The sequence below is a fragment of the Macrotis lagotis genome, chromosome X (assembly GCF_037893015.1).
Source record: "Macrotis lagotis isolate mMagLag1 chromosome X, bilby.v1.9.chrom.fasta, whole genome shotgun sequence".
Lineage (NCBI taxonomy): Eukaryota > Metazoa > Chordata > Mammalia > Peramelemorphia > Peramelidae > Macrotis > Macrotis lagotis.
The window spans coordinates 327,187,172-327,204,848 of NC_133666.1; the positions used below are offsets into that span (position 1 = coordinate 327,187,172).

At 37.2% G+C, this 17,677-nt stretch overlaps 1 protein-coding gene across 2 annotated transcripts in view; it reads right to left on the reverse strand.

Annotated features, from left to right (window-relative positions):
- Nucleotides 1–8,353: 8,353 nt before the first annotated feature.
- The window catches only part of ELP2 (elongator acetyltransferase complex subunit 2), a 63,387-nt gene continuing 54,063 nt past the window's right edge, over nt 8,354–17,677 (reverse strand). For both annotated transcript variants that reach the window (XM_074206965.1, XM_074206963.1), the window contains exons 17-22: nt 15,837–15,909; nt 14,882–15,074; nt 13,163–13,284; nt 10,412–10,554; nt 9,433–9,546; nt 8,354–8,689 (exon numbers count right to left, since the gene is read on the reverse strand). In XM_074206965.1, the coding sequence (XP_074063066.1) occupies nt 8,533–8,689; nt 9,433–9,546; nt 10,412–10,554; nt 13,163–13,284; nt 14,882–15,074; nt 15,837–15,909 (802 nt within the window). In that variant the 3' untranslated portion in view covers nt 8,354–8,532. The remainder of the gene's footprint in view (nt 8,690–9,432; nt 9,547–10,411; nt 10,555–13,162; nt 13,285–14,881; nt 15,075–15,836; nt 15,910–17,677) is intronic.

Genomic DNA, 17,677 nt, shown 5'->3' on the forward strand with positions numbered 1-17,677 from the left:
GACTATAATGGAGATATTTTACATGATCACATGCAACATTACATACATTACATTGCATCATTACATGATTATAGGTATAGCCTATATCTGATTGCTTATCATCTTGGGGAGGGGGGGAGAAGAGGGAGGGAGAAATAGAATTTGGAACTCAAAACTTAAAAAAGATAAATGTTAGAAAAATTGGGATAAATAAATATTTAAAATATATACTCATTCCTAGAAATTCTCCAAAATGTCATCCAAATGTGAAAATGTAATTGAACTATAAGAAAGGATGAAAGGGATGGGTTTAGAGAAATGTGGGACAAGTTGTATGAACTGATACAAAGTGAAGTAAGCAGAACTAGGAAAACAATTTATATGACAATAGCATTGTGAAGACAAATTTGAAAGATTAAAATATTCAGTGGTAATGAATTCAAAATATCTTTTTGACATGAACAATGTCAGAATTTTATTTTTTCAACTATGCCCATTTGTCACAAGGGTTTTGCTGGGCAATGTGGAAAGAGGACGAGGAGAACCAACAAAGAAGAATGTCAAGAAACCAAGGGAAGAGAAAGTATATGAGAGAAAGGGATGATGATTAACAGAACCAAGAGGGACAGAGTGATCAGGAAGATGGAGATTAATAAAAGGCTAATAAATTTAGCATTTAAAATGATGTTGGAGGGCGGCTAGGTGGCATAGTGGATAAAGCACCAGCCCTGGAGTCAGGAGTACCTGGGTTCAAATCCAGTCTCAGACACTTAATAATTACCTAGCTGTGTGGCCTTGGGCAAGCCACTTAATCCTGTTTGCCTTGCAAAAAAAAAACCCTATAAAAAAATCAATAAAGCATTCAAGTAAATAAAATAATTGTAAATTCTCTAGGACCAGTACCTTGTTAGTTCAGTCAGTCAATAAAATGATGTTGGAGAAAACTTTGGTAAGAACTACTTTAGTTGAGAGGTAGGGTCTAAAATCAAATTGTCAAGGATTGAAAAGGGAATAGATAATAAAGAAAGAAGGAGTGAGAAGAGAAATTTTCACAGGATTGTGGCAGTGAAAAGAAGGAAAGATCTAAGAAGATAGCTTGATGAGACAGGAGGGTCGAATAGGTTTCTAATTATGAGAGATTCCTGAGTGTGTTTATATTTGCAATGAGGGCAGTTTGATCTCAGCACCTGGAGTTAGGAAGACCCAAGTTTGAATTTGGCCTCAGACATTCCTGGTTGTGTGACTCCAACAATTAACTTAAGTCTCTGTTTATCTCACTTCCCCATCTGAAAAAGTGGGATAATAATAGAATTTAACCTCCCTGGGCTGTTGTGAGGCTTAAAGGAGATAATAATTGTAAACACTTGCACAATGTCTGAAACATAGCTGGTTCTACATAAATGCTGGTTATTGTTATTATTCAGGAAAGAGCCTGTAGAAAGAGCTCAAAGATGAAAAAGAATAAAATGACAATCTTCCAGAAAGTAGGAAAAGAAGGGGCAGCTAGGTGGCGTAGTGAATAAAGCACTGGCCTTGGAGTCAGGAGTACATGGGTTCAAATCTGGTCTCAGACACTTAATAATTATCTAGCTGTGTGGCCTTGGGCAAGCTACTTAATCCCATTTGCCTTGCAAAATCCTAAAAAAAAAAAAAAAAACAAACAAAAAAAAAGAAAGTAGGAAAAGAAAGGCATGAGAGCACAAGTAGAGGGGGTTAGTTTTGAAAACAGCCACATTTCATGGCCAAACTCCTAAAAAAAAAAACCATCGACAGTCATTGCCTCCATATCTTCTTTGTTGTTCAGTCTTGTCCAACTCTTTGTGACCCCATCTGGGCTCTTCTTGGGAAAGATATTGGAGTGGTTTAGTATTTTCTTCTTCAACTCATTGTACAGATAAGGAAACTAAAGCCAAGTGATTTGTCTAGGGTCACACAGTAAGTGTCTGAAGTGATATTTGAACTGAGATTTTCCTGACTCCAGAACTGGCATTCTATCCCCGAGCCACCTAGCTGCCCTCTACCTCCTCTCTTCTCTCTCAATTCTCAACTATTTGCAATCTGTCCTTCGACTTCATTGTGGGATTGAAATTCGCAACCTGGATCCACCTAGTCTTTCCAGGTTCATTACACTTTACTATTCTTCATACACATATTGTAATCTAATCACACTGCTGGATTATATTATTTCTCAGAAATATTTCATGTCCATCTCACTACTTGTTTTCTATCACCTCGTTTTTCTGAAGACCAGAACAGAGATTCTATCATTCCTTTCTAACTCCATGCCAAAGGCTGAATCATTTCTGACTCTAAGTGAACTTGTGACAAGTAGAGTAATTTTGCCTTCATCATTTTGTAGGAACATTTGAACGTTTGTATCTTAAAATAATATTCTCAATTTGCAAAACTATTTGTAAATTTTTATTAATTTGAATGTTAAGTGATAAATTTCCCTAAAAGTCCTTGAATATACAAGTCCTCACTAAATAATCCCTCTCTTATTCACTCTTTTGTTAAAGGTCTTGGAAATTTTGTTGGCTAGTAGTTTGGGATTTTTTAAAGTTAATTAGAAAGGGGATTTAATGGACTCCTTATAAAAAGAATTAACCTATTATTCACAGAGACAGCTTGTTTTTAATCCATGAAACACCTGAGTGGGGTGGAGGTGGGGCTGGTACAACAGTCATTAGAATGTGCACAGGCAATAAATGCATTGTCAAAATAAATAAGGAAGGGTGGGAGGGGTGGTATTTAAGAACAGGAAAAAGATGCAACATAGGCAGATTGGCCAATAGCTCTGAAACTCAGAATAAATTACTTACATTTGATCAAAAGAACAAAGAGTCAATGGGTGGTATCACTGGAGGACCGTGAGAATATTTTTTCTGGCCACCTGGTATTGACAGCTTTTAGACTTAATCATAGGGATTTAAGCTGAAGAGAAAGGCAAAAAAAAAAAAAAAGAATGGGAAAGAAACAAATACACTGAAAATATCTAAAATGTAAGGCTCAAGAATGATCATTATTATTCTGGAGAATGGGAAAAGTTCATGCCAAACAATGGGTTGAGACTTTAGTGAAGGTGATGACTTTTTTTAAGTATAGTAATGCCCATGTTCTTCCACTAAAAAAATGCCTCATCATGACAATGAGGTGGTTCATTGGTTTCTCATGCAGTAGGCTAATAAGACACAAGCTATGGCAAGATTAACTAGCTAGCTATATGAACTTCAAGTCTGGGCCCTTGGTTTGACCATCATCCAAGTAAGATGTATCACCAGTAAGCTGGATGATGGTTTTTTTGTTAATAGCAATTCAGGAAAGAGTCTTGCATGCATCTCTGGATCTGTTATTCCTCTTCACTCTATTTTATAACCAAACTGGACAGCAAACAAATTGTGGATTTTTTCCCTCTCCTTCCTCTTTTCCCACCTCCTCCAAGTTAGGATCATCTTTTTTTTTTTTTATTTTTGCAAGGCAATGGGGCTAAGTGACTTGCCCAAGGCCACACAGCTAGGTAATTATTTTATTTGAGGCCGGATTTGAACTCATGTACTCCTGACTCCAGGACCAGTGCTCTATCCACTGCGCCTAGCCATCCCAAGTTAAGATCATCTTTGAAGAAGCTACCTAAAATGATCTTATCCAATTTGTATATTAGAGAAAACTCTAATGTTAGTAAGTCTGGACTGATTATAGAAATATGGTAAAACAAAGAATACCAAAAAATCCTTTCCATGGGAAAGTGAGTACCATGTATTGTGCAATCTGAAAATTTTATATATGCTGAAGAATTGAAGCAATTTCTTTTGGGGAATAATGATAGTAAAGAGTACTAGACTTTGCCATTTCTTTTGTTCCATTTCAGGGAGAGTGAATGGACAGTTGTTTTGTTTCATCTTTATCCTCAATAAAGAGAGAGATCCATTAGTCACTCACCTTCTCTCTAAAACTTGAGGACTGAGACTCAAAAACTCTTTTTCTGCTTACCCAGGACCTCCAATATATCCTCTCAAGAATATCCAAAACCCTGAGAAAGGTATTTATTCTGACCAATCTTCTAGTAGGTATTTTAACTGTATTCATAAATATATTCTACTTGTCCTCAGTGTTCTCTAGAGTTGTGGATATATATAATCTTAGAAGTTGAAAAATCTAAGTTCGAATTACAAAGTAGTACTTATCTAATCAAATCTGTTTTATTCAATTTTTTACATTTAATTTTATTTTTTCTCAATTATTTTTTATTTTTTAAAATTTGTTAAAATTCTCTTCCCTCCTTCCCTTTGCTCTCCCCTCACTGAAAAGGCAGGCAATTTGATATAGGATATACATGTGCTATCATGAAAAACATTTCCATATTGATCATGTTGAGAAAGAAAACAGCCCCCAAAAAAGGCCATTTAAAAAGTATGCTTCAAACTGCATTCAAACTCTATCGACTCTTTCCTTGAAAGTGTATAGAATTTTTTCACCAAGGTCTTTCAGAATTGTCTTGGTCTGATCAAATTTATTAATAATAGTCCCTTAACATGTGCTAAGTGTAGTATTGCTAAGTACTTTACAATTATGGCATTTGGTCCTCAGATTAGTATTAGATATTATTAGTATCTGGTATTAGATAAGGAACTCCCTATTATCGTGCCCATTTTATAGATGAGGAAACTGAGGCAAAACAAATCTACACACTAGCCATGCTCAAATATTCATGTCTCATTTTGTGAAAAGCAGCTAGGTGTTTAGATTACTGGCTTGGAGCTGGTATCAGGAAGACTCATCTTTATGAGTTCAAATCAAAACTCAGACACAAGCTGTGTGACCCTGGGAAAGTCACAACCCTGTTTGCTTCAGTTTCCTCACTGTGAAATGAGCTGAAGTAGGAAATGTCAAATTCAACTGAAAAAGAGATAACATTCTTGGAAATGTGAAATATATATATAAAAACAACAAAATTTCTATTACTCATGTACTATTATCTTCCCCTTTTAGGAAAACTTTAGAAAAACTTTCAAAGTAATAATTCACGGGGCACCTAGGTGGCACAGTGGATAGAGCACTGGCCTTGAAGTCAGGAGTACCTGAGTTCAATTCCGACCTCAGACACTTAATAATTACCTAGCCGTGTGGCCTTGGGCAAGCCACTTAACCCCATTGCCTTGCAAAAAAAAATCTAAAAAAAAAAAGTAGTAATTCACACCTGATGAATATCCTGTTCATCAGAGATTTGTATTCCACTCTGAGTTTATGCCGGAATATACTTAATAATATTGAATAACAGTGGAATGAATTTGGCCTAATAATATAAGCCCTTGACGCTAGACCAGGAAACTTGAAATTAGACCAAATCCAAACAGCCCAGCTCACTTTGAATCTACATTCATCATGAGACATACAAAGAAATTTAGAAGACTATTACCTAAAGTCTCCATTTGGGTTATTATTCAACTTACATTCACCAGGTCATCTTGTCTCTTGTCAGGAGGCAGAATATTATCCCGTCACATAAACTGAAGCTCACAATTGCTGTAGTTGTTTTTTCATTTTCAAAGAGTACCACTGACATCACAGGATGCCTTGACTTGGGGATGAACTGAATTTAAATGACCCAAAGTTGGATAAAGTTGTAAGCCTCACTGTTTTCTAGAGTTACTGAAGTCCAGTGGCAGAACAAAGGTCAGGAGGACTGTTGATGGCCAGGATGCAGCAGGTGACCTTGGAGTCTTTGGTTTTGTGCAAATTCTAAGCATTCCATAGAGCCTGTTTCAACCACCCCCATGGTCCCTTGAATAAATTTTTCTTGTGTCCATTTTTCAAAAGCTTGGAGTAGACATCCTTCCAAATCACAGGTAGGTGGCACCCTAGTGCATAGTCCAGGAAGACTTCTGTTCCTGAATTCTTATCTGACCTTAGATACTACCTATGTGACCCTGAGCAAGTCATTTAACCCTGTTTGCCATAGTTTCAGCTGTAAAATGAGATGGAAATGGAAATACCAAACTACTCCAACTTTCCTTAACAGTGAAAAGAATACTTGCTCCTAAAACAGAGGATCTGGGTTCAAATTCTGCCTCAGACTTTCACTGTGTGATCTTGTCAAGTTACTTGAACTCCAAGCCTCTGTTTTCTCATCTCTAAATGAGATAAACTTCAAGGTTTTATTAAGTGATAGATCTGACTTTATTATCCTTTTATATAATTTTTAAAAAACCCTGAACTTCTCACTGGTATTATGTAAGGAACTCCCAATGATATTCCCTCTACTGATGCCAATGGCACTTAGAAGTTAAACAACTTATGCAGCATCCCCAAACCAGTATGTGTCAAAGGCAGGCTTTGGACCCAGGAGTTCCTATGAGATTAGCTCTCTATCCACTATGCATCCGTTCTCTCTCAATCTCTCCCAGTTGGATGGATAATTATTATTATGTGAAGACAGCATGTGGGAGAAAAGATAATGACTTCTGTTCCAGATTTGAGATTCTTGTGGAATATTCAATTTGAGAATATTCAGTTTTGAGTTTCAAAAAGTGAAACCTCTTTCTCGACTGGCACTTGAGAAAGAGGTTAAGGTCAGCCACTCAGCTCTGGGAATCATGGGCAGAGATGATAAATGAACTTGAGAACAAATGAGATCACCAAGCAAGATAGCATAGAGGAAAAAGAGAGAGCCATGAACAGTGAAACATTCAGCAAATGGACATGTCCTAGATAAAGATCCAGCAAAGAAGGCAATTTACAAAGTGATCCATAATCATATGAAAAATTACTTATTAGACTGGCCAATATGACCAGAAAGGACAATGATCAATGTTGGAAGGGATGTGCGAAATCTGGGACACTATTGCCTTGTTCATGGAGCTGTGGATTCATTCAGCCTTTCTAGAGAGCAATTTGAAACTACACCCAAAGGGCAACAAAAAATGTGCATACCCTTTGATCCAGCAATACCACTACTGGATCTATACCCTGAAGAAATTATGAAAAAGGGTAAAAACATCACTTGTATAAAATTATTCATAGCAGCTCTGTTTGTGGTGGCAAAAAATTAGAAATTAAGTCAATGTCCTTCAATTGGGTAATGGCTTAACAAAATGTGGTATATGTATGTCATGGAACACTATTGTTCTATTAGAAACCAGGAGGGATGGGATTTCAGGGAAGCCTGGAGGGATGTGCATGAACTGATGCTGAACAAGATGAGCAGAACCAGAACATTGTATACCCTAACAGCAATATGGGAATGGATCATCAACCTTAATGGACTTGCTCATTCCCTCGTGCATCAAGCACAATTTTGGAATTTCTGCGATGGAGAATACCATCTATATCCAGAGAAATAATTGTGGAGTTTGAACAAAGACCAAAGACTGTCACTGTTACCTTTAATTAAAAAAAAATGTTATCTTATTATGTAATTTTGCTATCTCTTATACTTTATTTTTCTTCTTTAAGGATATGATTTCTCCCTCATAGCATTCAACTTAGATCAGTGTGTGCCATGGAAACAATGTGAAGATTAACAGACTGCCTTCTGTGGGGGGGGGGGGGGGGGGGGGGGGAGCAAGATTAGGGGGAAAAAAATTGTAAAATTCAAAATAAATAAAATCTTTCTTAAAAAAAAAAAAAAAGAAACCAGGAGGGATGGGAATTCAGGGAAGCCTAGAAGGATGTGCATGAACTGATGATGAGCAAAATGAGCAGACAACCTCCTGGAGGGGCTTAGTCACAAATGAGAGACAAGATGCAGGATGACAGCTAGGAGGGACAGTAGGTTCAAAGGATGAGGAGACATGGACATGTTTGTAGACAGTGGAGAAGGAGCCAAAAGAGGGAAAGAGGGAGAGACAGACTGAAAATGAGAGTGGAGAGAAGGAGCAAATTGCCGTCATGCTTGGAAGGAGCAAAATATCTGTGCTGCTTACTGTGAAGGCCCAGTTGAGATGAAATCACATAAAATTGGGGAAGACCCAGCAGCACAATGTCCCTAGATCTTCTTGGTAGTAGCACAAGACTAGAAATGAAGGGGGTAGCTAACAGGTGTCCAAAGTTGGGGGTTTGGCAAAGTAAGATCAGGCAGAGAATAAAAAGGGGAGGATCTGAGGGTAGAATTGAACTGGGGCAAAAGAGGATTAAGAAAGGGAATGGAAGAGAACACAACTAATAGTGGAAAGAGTGTTAGGGGAAAGTACTGTCATCAGGATCGAGTCAGAAGACAGGAGTGAAAAAAGAAGAGGCTTAAAATAAAAGAAAGTTTCAAATAGGCAGGATGAAGGAAAAACAAATGGATATGAATCATCCACAAATAGGATAATTAGCCTTTAAATACAATGTTAAATATCATTATAAAAATGAAATTCAAATTAAATTATGAACATATAAGAAATTTATTTAATTATTTACAAATAAATATTTAGATAACACTGAATGTATTATGAAAACTGTTTTTAGATATTACCAAAACAATTCTTTTAAAAATATAAAAATTTTCAAAATGTGAAACTCAAGCAGGTGAATGAGGTTTTTACATTTTTTAATGTGAATTTTCTATTTTAGCTAAAGTGCATATCTGTTAACATTGAATATTCTGACACAATTATCCTCTCCACAGCTTGCCAACTGTAACCATTCACTGCTGTCTGGGTCATCATGTCCAGCTCTTCCAGGATAATTCCTCCAGCACAATTTTTTGACAGTGAGTGTATGGCTTTGGCTGTAAATAAGACAGAAAAGTCACAACACAAAAAATGCATTGTTGCAAACTAAAACTGCAAAATAAATTCAGATTTCACTCCAATATAAGCCACTTAATTTATGCTAAAAAAAAATTCTGCCTAAAATGTCCCTACTACTACTACTGCTGCTGCTGCTGCTGTTAGACCTATACTTCAAGGAAACAGAAACAGAAAGGAAGGCCCGAGCATGAGTGGCAATGAAAAAGTGAATTCTTCTCCCCAGTCACTCCAAGAAGCATGTCCTCAACATTTTCCCATCCTCCCTCTATGATTCTCCTAGGCTTCTAGGCTCAGGGGTCTAGGATAAAGCTGATTTCTTTAAGACTGCTATCAAGGGTCTGAATGAAAGGAGAAAGAAATCATTTGGGGAACAGAATGTGTCATTTTGTACTTGAAGAAAGAAGAATTGCAATCATTCGCTTCATTTGAGTTTCTACATGTGTCAGTCTCTCCAAGAAAAACTTGGATATAGTTTAATGCATTAAAAAAAAGTAATTTTGGGGGCAGCTAGGTGGCGTGGTGGATAAAGCACCAGCCCTGGAGTCAGGAGTACCTGGGTTCAAATCCAGTCTCAGAGACACTTAATAATTACCTAGCTGTGTGGCCTTGGGCAAGCCACTTAACCCCATTTGCCTTGCAAAAACCTAAAAAAAAAAAAAAAGTAATTTTTGTTCAACTAAAAGAAAAATGACTGTGGGAAGTGAGATACGGAAATAAATACCTATGATTTGTCTCGACACATTTGGTCCAATCTGATGATGCCAGTTTCTGGAGAGTCTTCTCCCATGTATATAAACAGATCTTTCCACACTCTAATCCTAATGCAACAATATATCTTTAAAAAAAGAAAAGACACAGCAAAAGGTATTGAAATTACTTCTATTATAACAAATGTCACTTTCTAAACTTAGGGTGTTAGTTGAGCATCAAAGCTCAACAACAGCAGGATTGTATAAACAATTTACAAGCATTTTCTTATCAGGATATAAAGGAAACAATTATTTCTAAAAGAAAATTAATTTGATTCTTAGCTTCTGCCCTAGAAAGTCTTTAGAGCAAGGTTTGCTACACTACTAGATTTTCTGTTACAAACACTTGTCACGGGGGCAGCTAGGTGGCACAGTGGATAGAGCACCAAGCCCTGGAGTAAGGAGTACCTGAACTCAAATCTGGCCTCAGACACTTAATAATTACCTAGCTGTGTGGCCTTGGGCAAGCCACTTAACCCCACTGCCTTGCAAAAAAAAAAACAACTTGTCAGAGAGAGACTACAAATCTTGGTTCCTTATTTATCTTTTCAGTAGTGTCCAATTCTTTTTGACAAAATTTGAAGTTTTCTTGGCAAAGATCCTGGAGTGCCCTGCCATTTCCCTCTCCAGCTCATTTTACAGATAAAAAAACTAAGGCAAGCAGAATTAAGTGACTTGCTCAGGATCACATAACTAGTAGGTGTCAGAGGCTAGATTTGAACTCAAGAAGATGAGACTTCCTGACTTTAGGTCTGATGCTTTATCAACTTAGCTGCCTCTGTTTTATCTAGTTCAATTAATTTGAACTAGCTGGGGGACAACACTGAAAAGCCAGGTGTCCTTACAAAGGGAGTTAGAAGAGGAACAAATATAAGGGATGTAAACTCCTTGTTGCTCCATTCAGAGCTTGGTCTTACAATGAATAAATGAGAATTAAAATGTCTTCCATACCTTCTGGTGAGGGTGAGTACAGGGCTGACACTGATGGCAGTAACAGCATCACCTGCATCCAGGACTGAAGAGCAGGGCCCAATAGCACAGATACAGCTCTCTTCTGTCAAGCCAGCAGAGTCACACTCACCCCAGACTACAACCTAAACCAGACACAAAGATGAACAAATGACAAAGTGGTATATGGTGGAACAATGTCCTTGACATCTGAGGTCACAGATATGTTCATAGGGAAATTGTCTTTCTGCTCCCTGCAGGTTTCTTCTGGAAAAAATATTCTATAAGGCCATTCTCAGACATTCTGAGGAAGAGAAGCCTAAAGGGACTTATTTTTTTTCCAATTCACATTTGACTTTTTTTCATACTTAAATTTGCTGCAGCAAATGTTCTGAATTTTCACAATTTTATACCCAACATAATTATGCTACACAATAGAAAACTGAAGGAGATGAAACTCTATTTACCTACTTCTCACTTAGTTTACTTTATAAAGATAAAGGAACCTGCTACTAAAAATGAGGTAATCTCACCATTCTGAATTCTGGAAAAGTCTTTTGATCTGGTGAAATTTTCTAAGACATGATGAGCTAACCAAAGATTTGTTTATCTCCTTTCAAAAAATGTATGTGGACCCAGATTCTAATCGGGATTCCACTTAAGTCATAAAGAAGTAAGTAAAGGGAAATTGAGTGGGACTTCCCAAATGGTGGGATCTGAAGAGTGTGCCACCCAACCTTTATCTGTCAGTGATAAAAGTGCTAAATAACCAAACAAAGGGACAGCCAGGTGGCAGGCAACAGTGGACAAGAACACTGACCCTAGAGTCAGGAGGACCTGGTTCAAATCTGGCTTAAGACACTAAATACTTACTTAGCTGTGTGACCTTAGGCAAGTCACTTAACCCCAATGCCTTGCAAAAAAGAAAAAGAAGAAAAAAAAGAAAAAATAATAACCAAGCAAAGATCCCTGGAGTTCTATGTCAGATAATACAGAGATAATGGAAGCAAGATCTCTGGTTTTAGTCAAGTCTTTATTCTCAGAAGTAATGGCAGACTCTTGACCTTTCTTTTCAGGAAAATCATCAATCATCTACTGGAGAGTCTCCTTTCCTGAATGTCCATCTTTTTTGGTGATGGGGATCTAGATCTATATCCAATCATAATATCTTCTAAGTTTTTAAGCAGTTGTTAATTTAGAGTTTGAAATCATTTTAGTCCAACCTCCTTATTTTACAAATAAGAAAGATGATGCCCAGAGGTTATACGCCTTGTCCTCTTTGTCTATGAATTTTACATTTTCTTCCAGGCTCATTTGCTAACTTCTTTCTGTGGGAAGCAGTGTGGGGCAGTGGGTAGAGGTGGCCTTGAAATAAGGAAGACCTGACACACATAGGTTATATAACAGGGACCAGTAAGTCAGTCTCTCAGAGCTCTAGGCTGTTTTGTTTTGTTTTTAAATTTAACTGCGTAATTTTCAAAGAAGCTACTTGCATTGGGAGAGGAAGTTGCCTCACCTGGCATTTTTCTCTCCCCTTTTATATACCTATGTAGTTTTTACAGTAGAATATCAGCTATTTGAGGGTAGAGATTATTTCACTTTTATCTCTGCTTGGAAGATAGACAAAGCATTTCATTATTATTTATTATTTAATTTATCATGCAACTTGAAAAGGATGACTGATACCCTGAATAACAGTCAAGATTCAAAGAGATCCTGACAGATCAGAACACTAGGATGAATCTAAAGGATGAAATTCAACAAAGAAAAATGTAAAGTTTTAAATCTGGTAATAAAGAAACAAGTGAGGGGTGTGTGGAGGGGAACAGAGTTTAGACAACAGGTTCAGGGAACGCTAAACTCAGTGATTCAGTGGGATGATGTGACAATCCCTCCAAAAAGCTCATGACATCCTGGGTAGTGTCAAGAAGATACTGGTATCAAGAGTAGTAATATTGAGTGTCAACATAATACTTGGGCACTGTGCTAAGCACTTTACAATTATTATTTCATTTTTTTCCTCAGAGTCCCTCTGAATCAGATCACAACAGGAGCCTGGTTCTGCTTGGAGCATTGCAGTACAACAAAGCCACTAGTGAGCTTCAGGGGAACTAGGATGGTGAAGGATCTGAGTCCATGTAAGAGCAGGTCAACTAAGAGGGGCTGGGAAGTTTTACTTTGCAGGAAAGAAGACTCAGAGGGTCAATGAAAATGGTTTTCAAGTATTTTAGGGCTTTGTGACTAAAAGACTTGAAGTTGGGTCCCAAATGACAGAAACAAGTGCATTCAGTGGAAAGTTAGAAAGAAGCCAATATAGGCTTGTCAGGAAAATCTTCCTATTAATTAGAACTACCCAAAAATAGAATGGCTGACAAGAGAGCTGAGGCATTTTCTCCTTCCTAGCTAGTCAGAGGTGTTATGCTACAGAGGGGATTCTGCTTGTCAGGCAGTCAAACTAGCAATCTACTGTGGACTGTGTATCTGCTGAGGTCCTTTCTATCTTCAAATTCTATGATTCTGTCATCATTTTCCACTAGAAATAGTGTCTGTCTGTCTCTGTCTGTCTGTCTGTCTGTCTGTCTGTCTCTCTCTCTCTCTCTCTCTCTCCCCCCCTCACTCCGCCCTTTCATCTCCTCAGCCCCACCTTCTGGTAACATAGTGCGAATGTTCTTTGTTGAAAATTGTTCATAACAGTACCTCAGGCTCTTTAGAGAAAGTCTTAAAAGATTTAAAATTTTTTTTAAAAAAAATCACCTTTTTATCACGACTCCCTGTGAAGAAATATCTGCTATCAGGGCTCCAATCACAAGACCAAATGATTCTATTATGCACAGCGGTGTTTTTGTCTGTGAATGCACAAAGACTAAAAGCTGGTTCTGGAAAAAATACATATCCATAGTTGGAAAATCATCTACCAAATGAATGATAGCTATTAGGTTTTTTTACTCTTTATAAAGCCATGTTTTAAAGATAATGATGCTTAGCAAAAACATTTTTGGTATTCTATAAATAGTGCTACTGACCTGCAATCATTCTTCTTTCATTCTTCGTAATGGGGATGAATTTGTGCTAACCAAGCATCTTATGGTCAGTGGGATACCTCTGAGGCAGCTTGTTAGGGGTTCAATTTGGGGGCAGGGATGTCATGGACAATATGATTAGAGACACATATGATTTCCAGTGGAACTAATTTTTGCTCTCCAGAAATACTGCAAATAAATATACCAAGTCATTCTCAAGAGTAAAAACTGTTAAGACCAGTTACCAGGAATGCTGTTTTCTTAGTTTTAGCTTAGGGTTAAAGAGCATTCAAAAGAAAGCAAGCTCTTGGAATTTTAAGAATACTTTGAAAAAAAATTTTTTTTTAAAAAGAATACTTTGAGGGGCCCAGCAGGCAGAAGATAGTCAAAAAGCTTAGTGGCCATGGGGAAGAGCCCAAGAGTCCTGAAAGCTGAAGGTGATAGGTGAATCAACCCATTATCATGGAACTGTTACCAGAATGCAGACTGAAACCAAAAACATCCTGCACTCTAAGTAATGGTGCCTACACAAACTGGGACCTAACCAGGCCCAGGTCCCCTCACTGGCAAATTCTAAAGAACACAAATGTCTAAGTCCTTTAGGCCTCAGGGTAACTGGATAAGTGTGCATTGGCATCAAGCTTATTTGAATGGTTGTGCAAGTAAGACAAAAATAGAGTGAAGGGACTCACCCAGAGTCTTCTGTCATATCAAGTATGGGGAAGAAAGGAGGGAGCAAGAATTTATAGAACACCTATTGTTTGCCAACCACTATGCTAAGAGATTTTTACAAATCTCTCATTGATCCTCAAAACAACCTTTCAAGGAAGGTTCTATTATAACCCCATTTTACAGTTGAAGAAACTGAGGTGAACAAAGATTAACAGGTGTTAAGGGCCACACATCTAAAAAGAAGAATCTAAGGCTGAGTTTGAATCCAGGCCTTTGTGAATCCAGGTCCAGCACACCCTCCACTGAGTCAGTGGTTTCCTCTATGCCTATCTATGGCTTGGAAGAAATCCCAGAGCTTACAGAGTAGATATCTAGAAGGAACTAAATTCTAATTCCTTATTACCTCTTGATATACAGATGTAGCTACCATAAATTTGGCAAGTAAGTTTTTCAAACTATTGAAAGTACTACTACTATTGCTTTTAAAAAATTTTTAAGTTGTATTTCTACCATATAAGAGCTATAGATCAGAATGTATTATATCATTAATCAAGTCTTGTAGCAAAACTGATTTTTTTAAAAAATGTCTTTAGTATTTATATTATTAAAATGTCCCAACTATAAAAGCCATAACTCACACATCTTGACACACACCTTGAACTACCTATAACCCTGTCACCAGTCTCGCTGTAAGACTGGCAATGAACCCATCACCATGATTTCAGGTCAAGATTATGTAAAAATACACAGTCATATAGATAGGTTTTTCACTGTCTTTTACCTGGCTGTTGTGAGTTTTCCTCCTGTCTTTTCCACAGTGACCAGTTTCTATCTCTGGAAACAGCAAGTAAAAACTTATCATTGGGAGAGAAGGCCATCTGAGTCACAGTCAGGTTGTGGAAAAGTAAGCTCTGCAGCTGCTTCCAGGAGGCAGTACTCCAGAGAATGATAGCGGCATGCTCCTTCTTGGTGGCCTGCCAGACAGTAGTGAGAAAAAGAGGAAAAACTACCATAGCTAGAATGCAAGTGAAGGCAAAATGGTAAATGTTTTCTGATGCCCAATCCAGTTGCAGAGTCTCCATTTCATTCATTCAGAGGCCTAATCACACTTTATTACATTTATTAGATGAACTTCAGATCACCCCCACCTTAAATCCCTGGAAGATATTTAACCAGTCAACAAGATATAAATGGGAAATATCAAATATTCATTTGAAGTCAAATAACCATCTTCCCTTGGGACAATGGGGGGAGAAGGGAAACAGCATTCTGGATAGTAAAGTTTTCATGCCAAGTCCACAAAGGCCTATTTAACATATAACATAACTTAATGAGTTCCAAGTTCCAACTTGGGAAGCCTAACAGTCCTAACTACAAATCCCAACCCATCTAATCCCCTTAAGGATAGGGCAGGAGTAGAAGAAAACAAGAGACAAGACAGAGCATGGGGGTTGAGAACTGATGTTTGGGTGGGGTAAAAGAGGGTTGGGAGGGGGAGGGCTTTCAGAAACATCAACTTTTCTGGGGGCAAAACAGGAGCAATTCTTTCTCCAAGGCAGCACCAGTCATGTATTAGGGAAAAGGGAGAGCAACAACTTCAATCATATGAATTGATGATTTATAAGCTGAGTGTTTAAAGTAAGTAACTCCCATAAGTTCTTCCTAGGACCAATGACATCTAAAAACAAATGTGATCTCAAATATTGTACTAAATATTAAGGAGAAAAAGCTCATACCTTACATGCTGAAGCAATCACAGTATTTGAACTGTTACAGGCAACACAAAAAATTTCATTACCATGTCCGTATCTAAAAGAAAATAAAATTAGTAAATTATGTACTTCACTTAAAGAAAAAAGGGACAAGAAGTCTCTTGTATTTTAAATATGAATATTGCATGACTAATTAGAATTTACAAATCGAGAAGGATTTGCTTAGCCCCCATACCATAAATGAAGTCCAGGGAAATCCCCTTTTAGCCAACAGACACAAGACATCTTTTCACTGACTTTCTGTTAAAGTTAAGTACATGCTTTTCCAAATTAACATGTGCAATGACTAATATGAAAACATGTTTTATATGACTGCATATATATATAACATATATCAAATTACTATCTCAGGAAAGGTAAGAGAAAGGAAGGTAAGAGAATTTGGAATTCAAAATTTTAAAAAATGAATATTAAACATTATTTTTACATGGAATTGAGAAAAAATTAAATATTACTTTAAAAAATAAAGGTACTTAAAACTTTTCCAAGACAAAAAAAAAACACCCCAAAATAAATTAACATGTATAGCTCACCTTGGATTTTTATTCCTTACTAAAGGGGTTTGGTACATATCTATCTAGTCAGATAAAAATTTTTTTATTCAATGAAATTCGATTCATACTGCATTTATCAAATGTCTACTCAGGGGGCGGCTAGGTGGCGCAATAGAGCAGGAGTACCTGAGTTCAAATCTGGCCTCAGATACTTAATAATTACCTAGCTGTGTGACCCTAACCCCATTTGCCTTGCAAAAACCTTAAAAAAAAAAAACTGTCTACTCAAGACTAGGCACTCAATAAAGGATTAAGTCAAATTGCATTAAATTGAACTGAATTTTTTCTGAGTGTAAAGGTCACCCGTAGGTGGTAGTACCTGAGCTGTACCTGGGGTCCCTAAGTATAGAAGGAGGAGGGAGTGCTTTTCAAGTGTAAGAGATAGACAGCCTGTGCAAAAAAGCAGGGCTGAACAAGGTAAAGTCACTTACAGGGAAAAGCAAGTAAGCCAGATTGTCTGGAATACAAAATGAGTGAGAAGGAATGGAAAGGACAGAAAGGTGAGAAAGGATGGAATGGAAAATTAGGTTAGAAACAAATTGTGAAGGGCTTTAAATGCCAGTCAGAGGAATTTTATCCTAGAAATAATAAGGATCTTCAGAAGCTTCTTGAGCATGGGAGTGACATGGTCAATCAATGCACTAAGAATATCGATTTGGAAACAAAAAAGAGAAAAGAAAGAAAAGACTGAACTATTAAAAATGTCCAGAAGAAAACAGAAGAAAGGTCAGAAGGAAACATGAATAAGCATGATGACTGAAAGTTATATGTCAGATTTATTATATATTTAAAAAGGAAAAGCAAGCTATGTATAATGGAGATCAACAGTTTCATCATACAGTACAATGCTTATTATATTTGCTGCTCATGACTAGAATAAAAAATTTTTTAAAAAAGGAAAAAACAATTTGGCAACTTTGTGGAAGATGGATGAGGGTGGGGATAGTCTGAAAACAAGGAGAAAAATAAAGAGGCTAGTGCAATAGTCCTGACAAAAGATACAGAGGTTTTGCTTGATCCAAGGCAGTGATGGGATGAAAGAAGAAAAAGCTACAGATATTAAAGGTTGGGATCAAGTGGATGGAGAACTTCTATTGTCCAGCACATATGCAACTGAACACTCAACCCAGAAAGCTCATCTATCAAATTCCTTTACTTTGGACAAACACAATGGGGAATAGCCAATCAATAAAAAGGACCTGGAACTAAAAAGTGAAAAAGGCAAATGGGTTGCATTTGAGATGCACAATG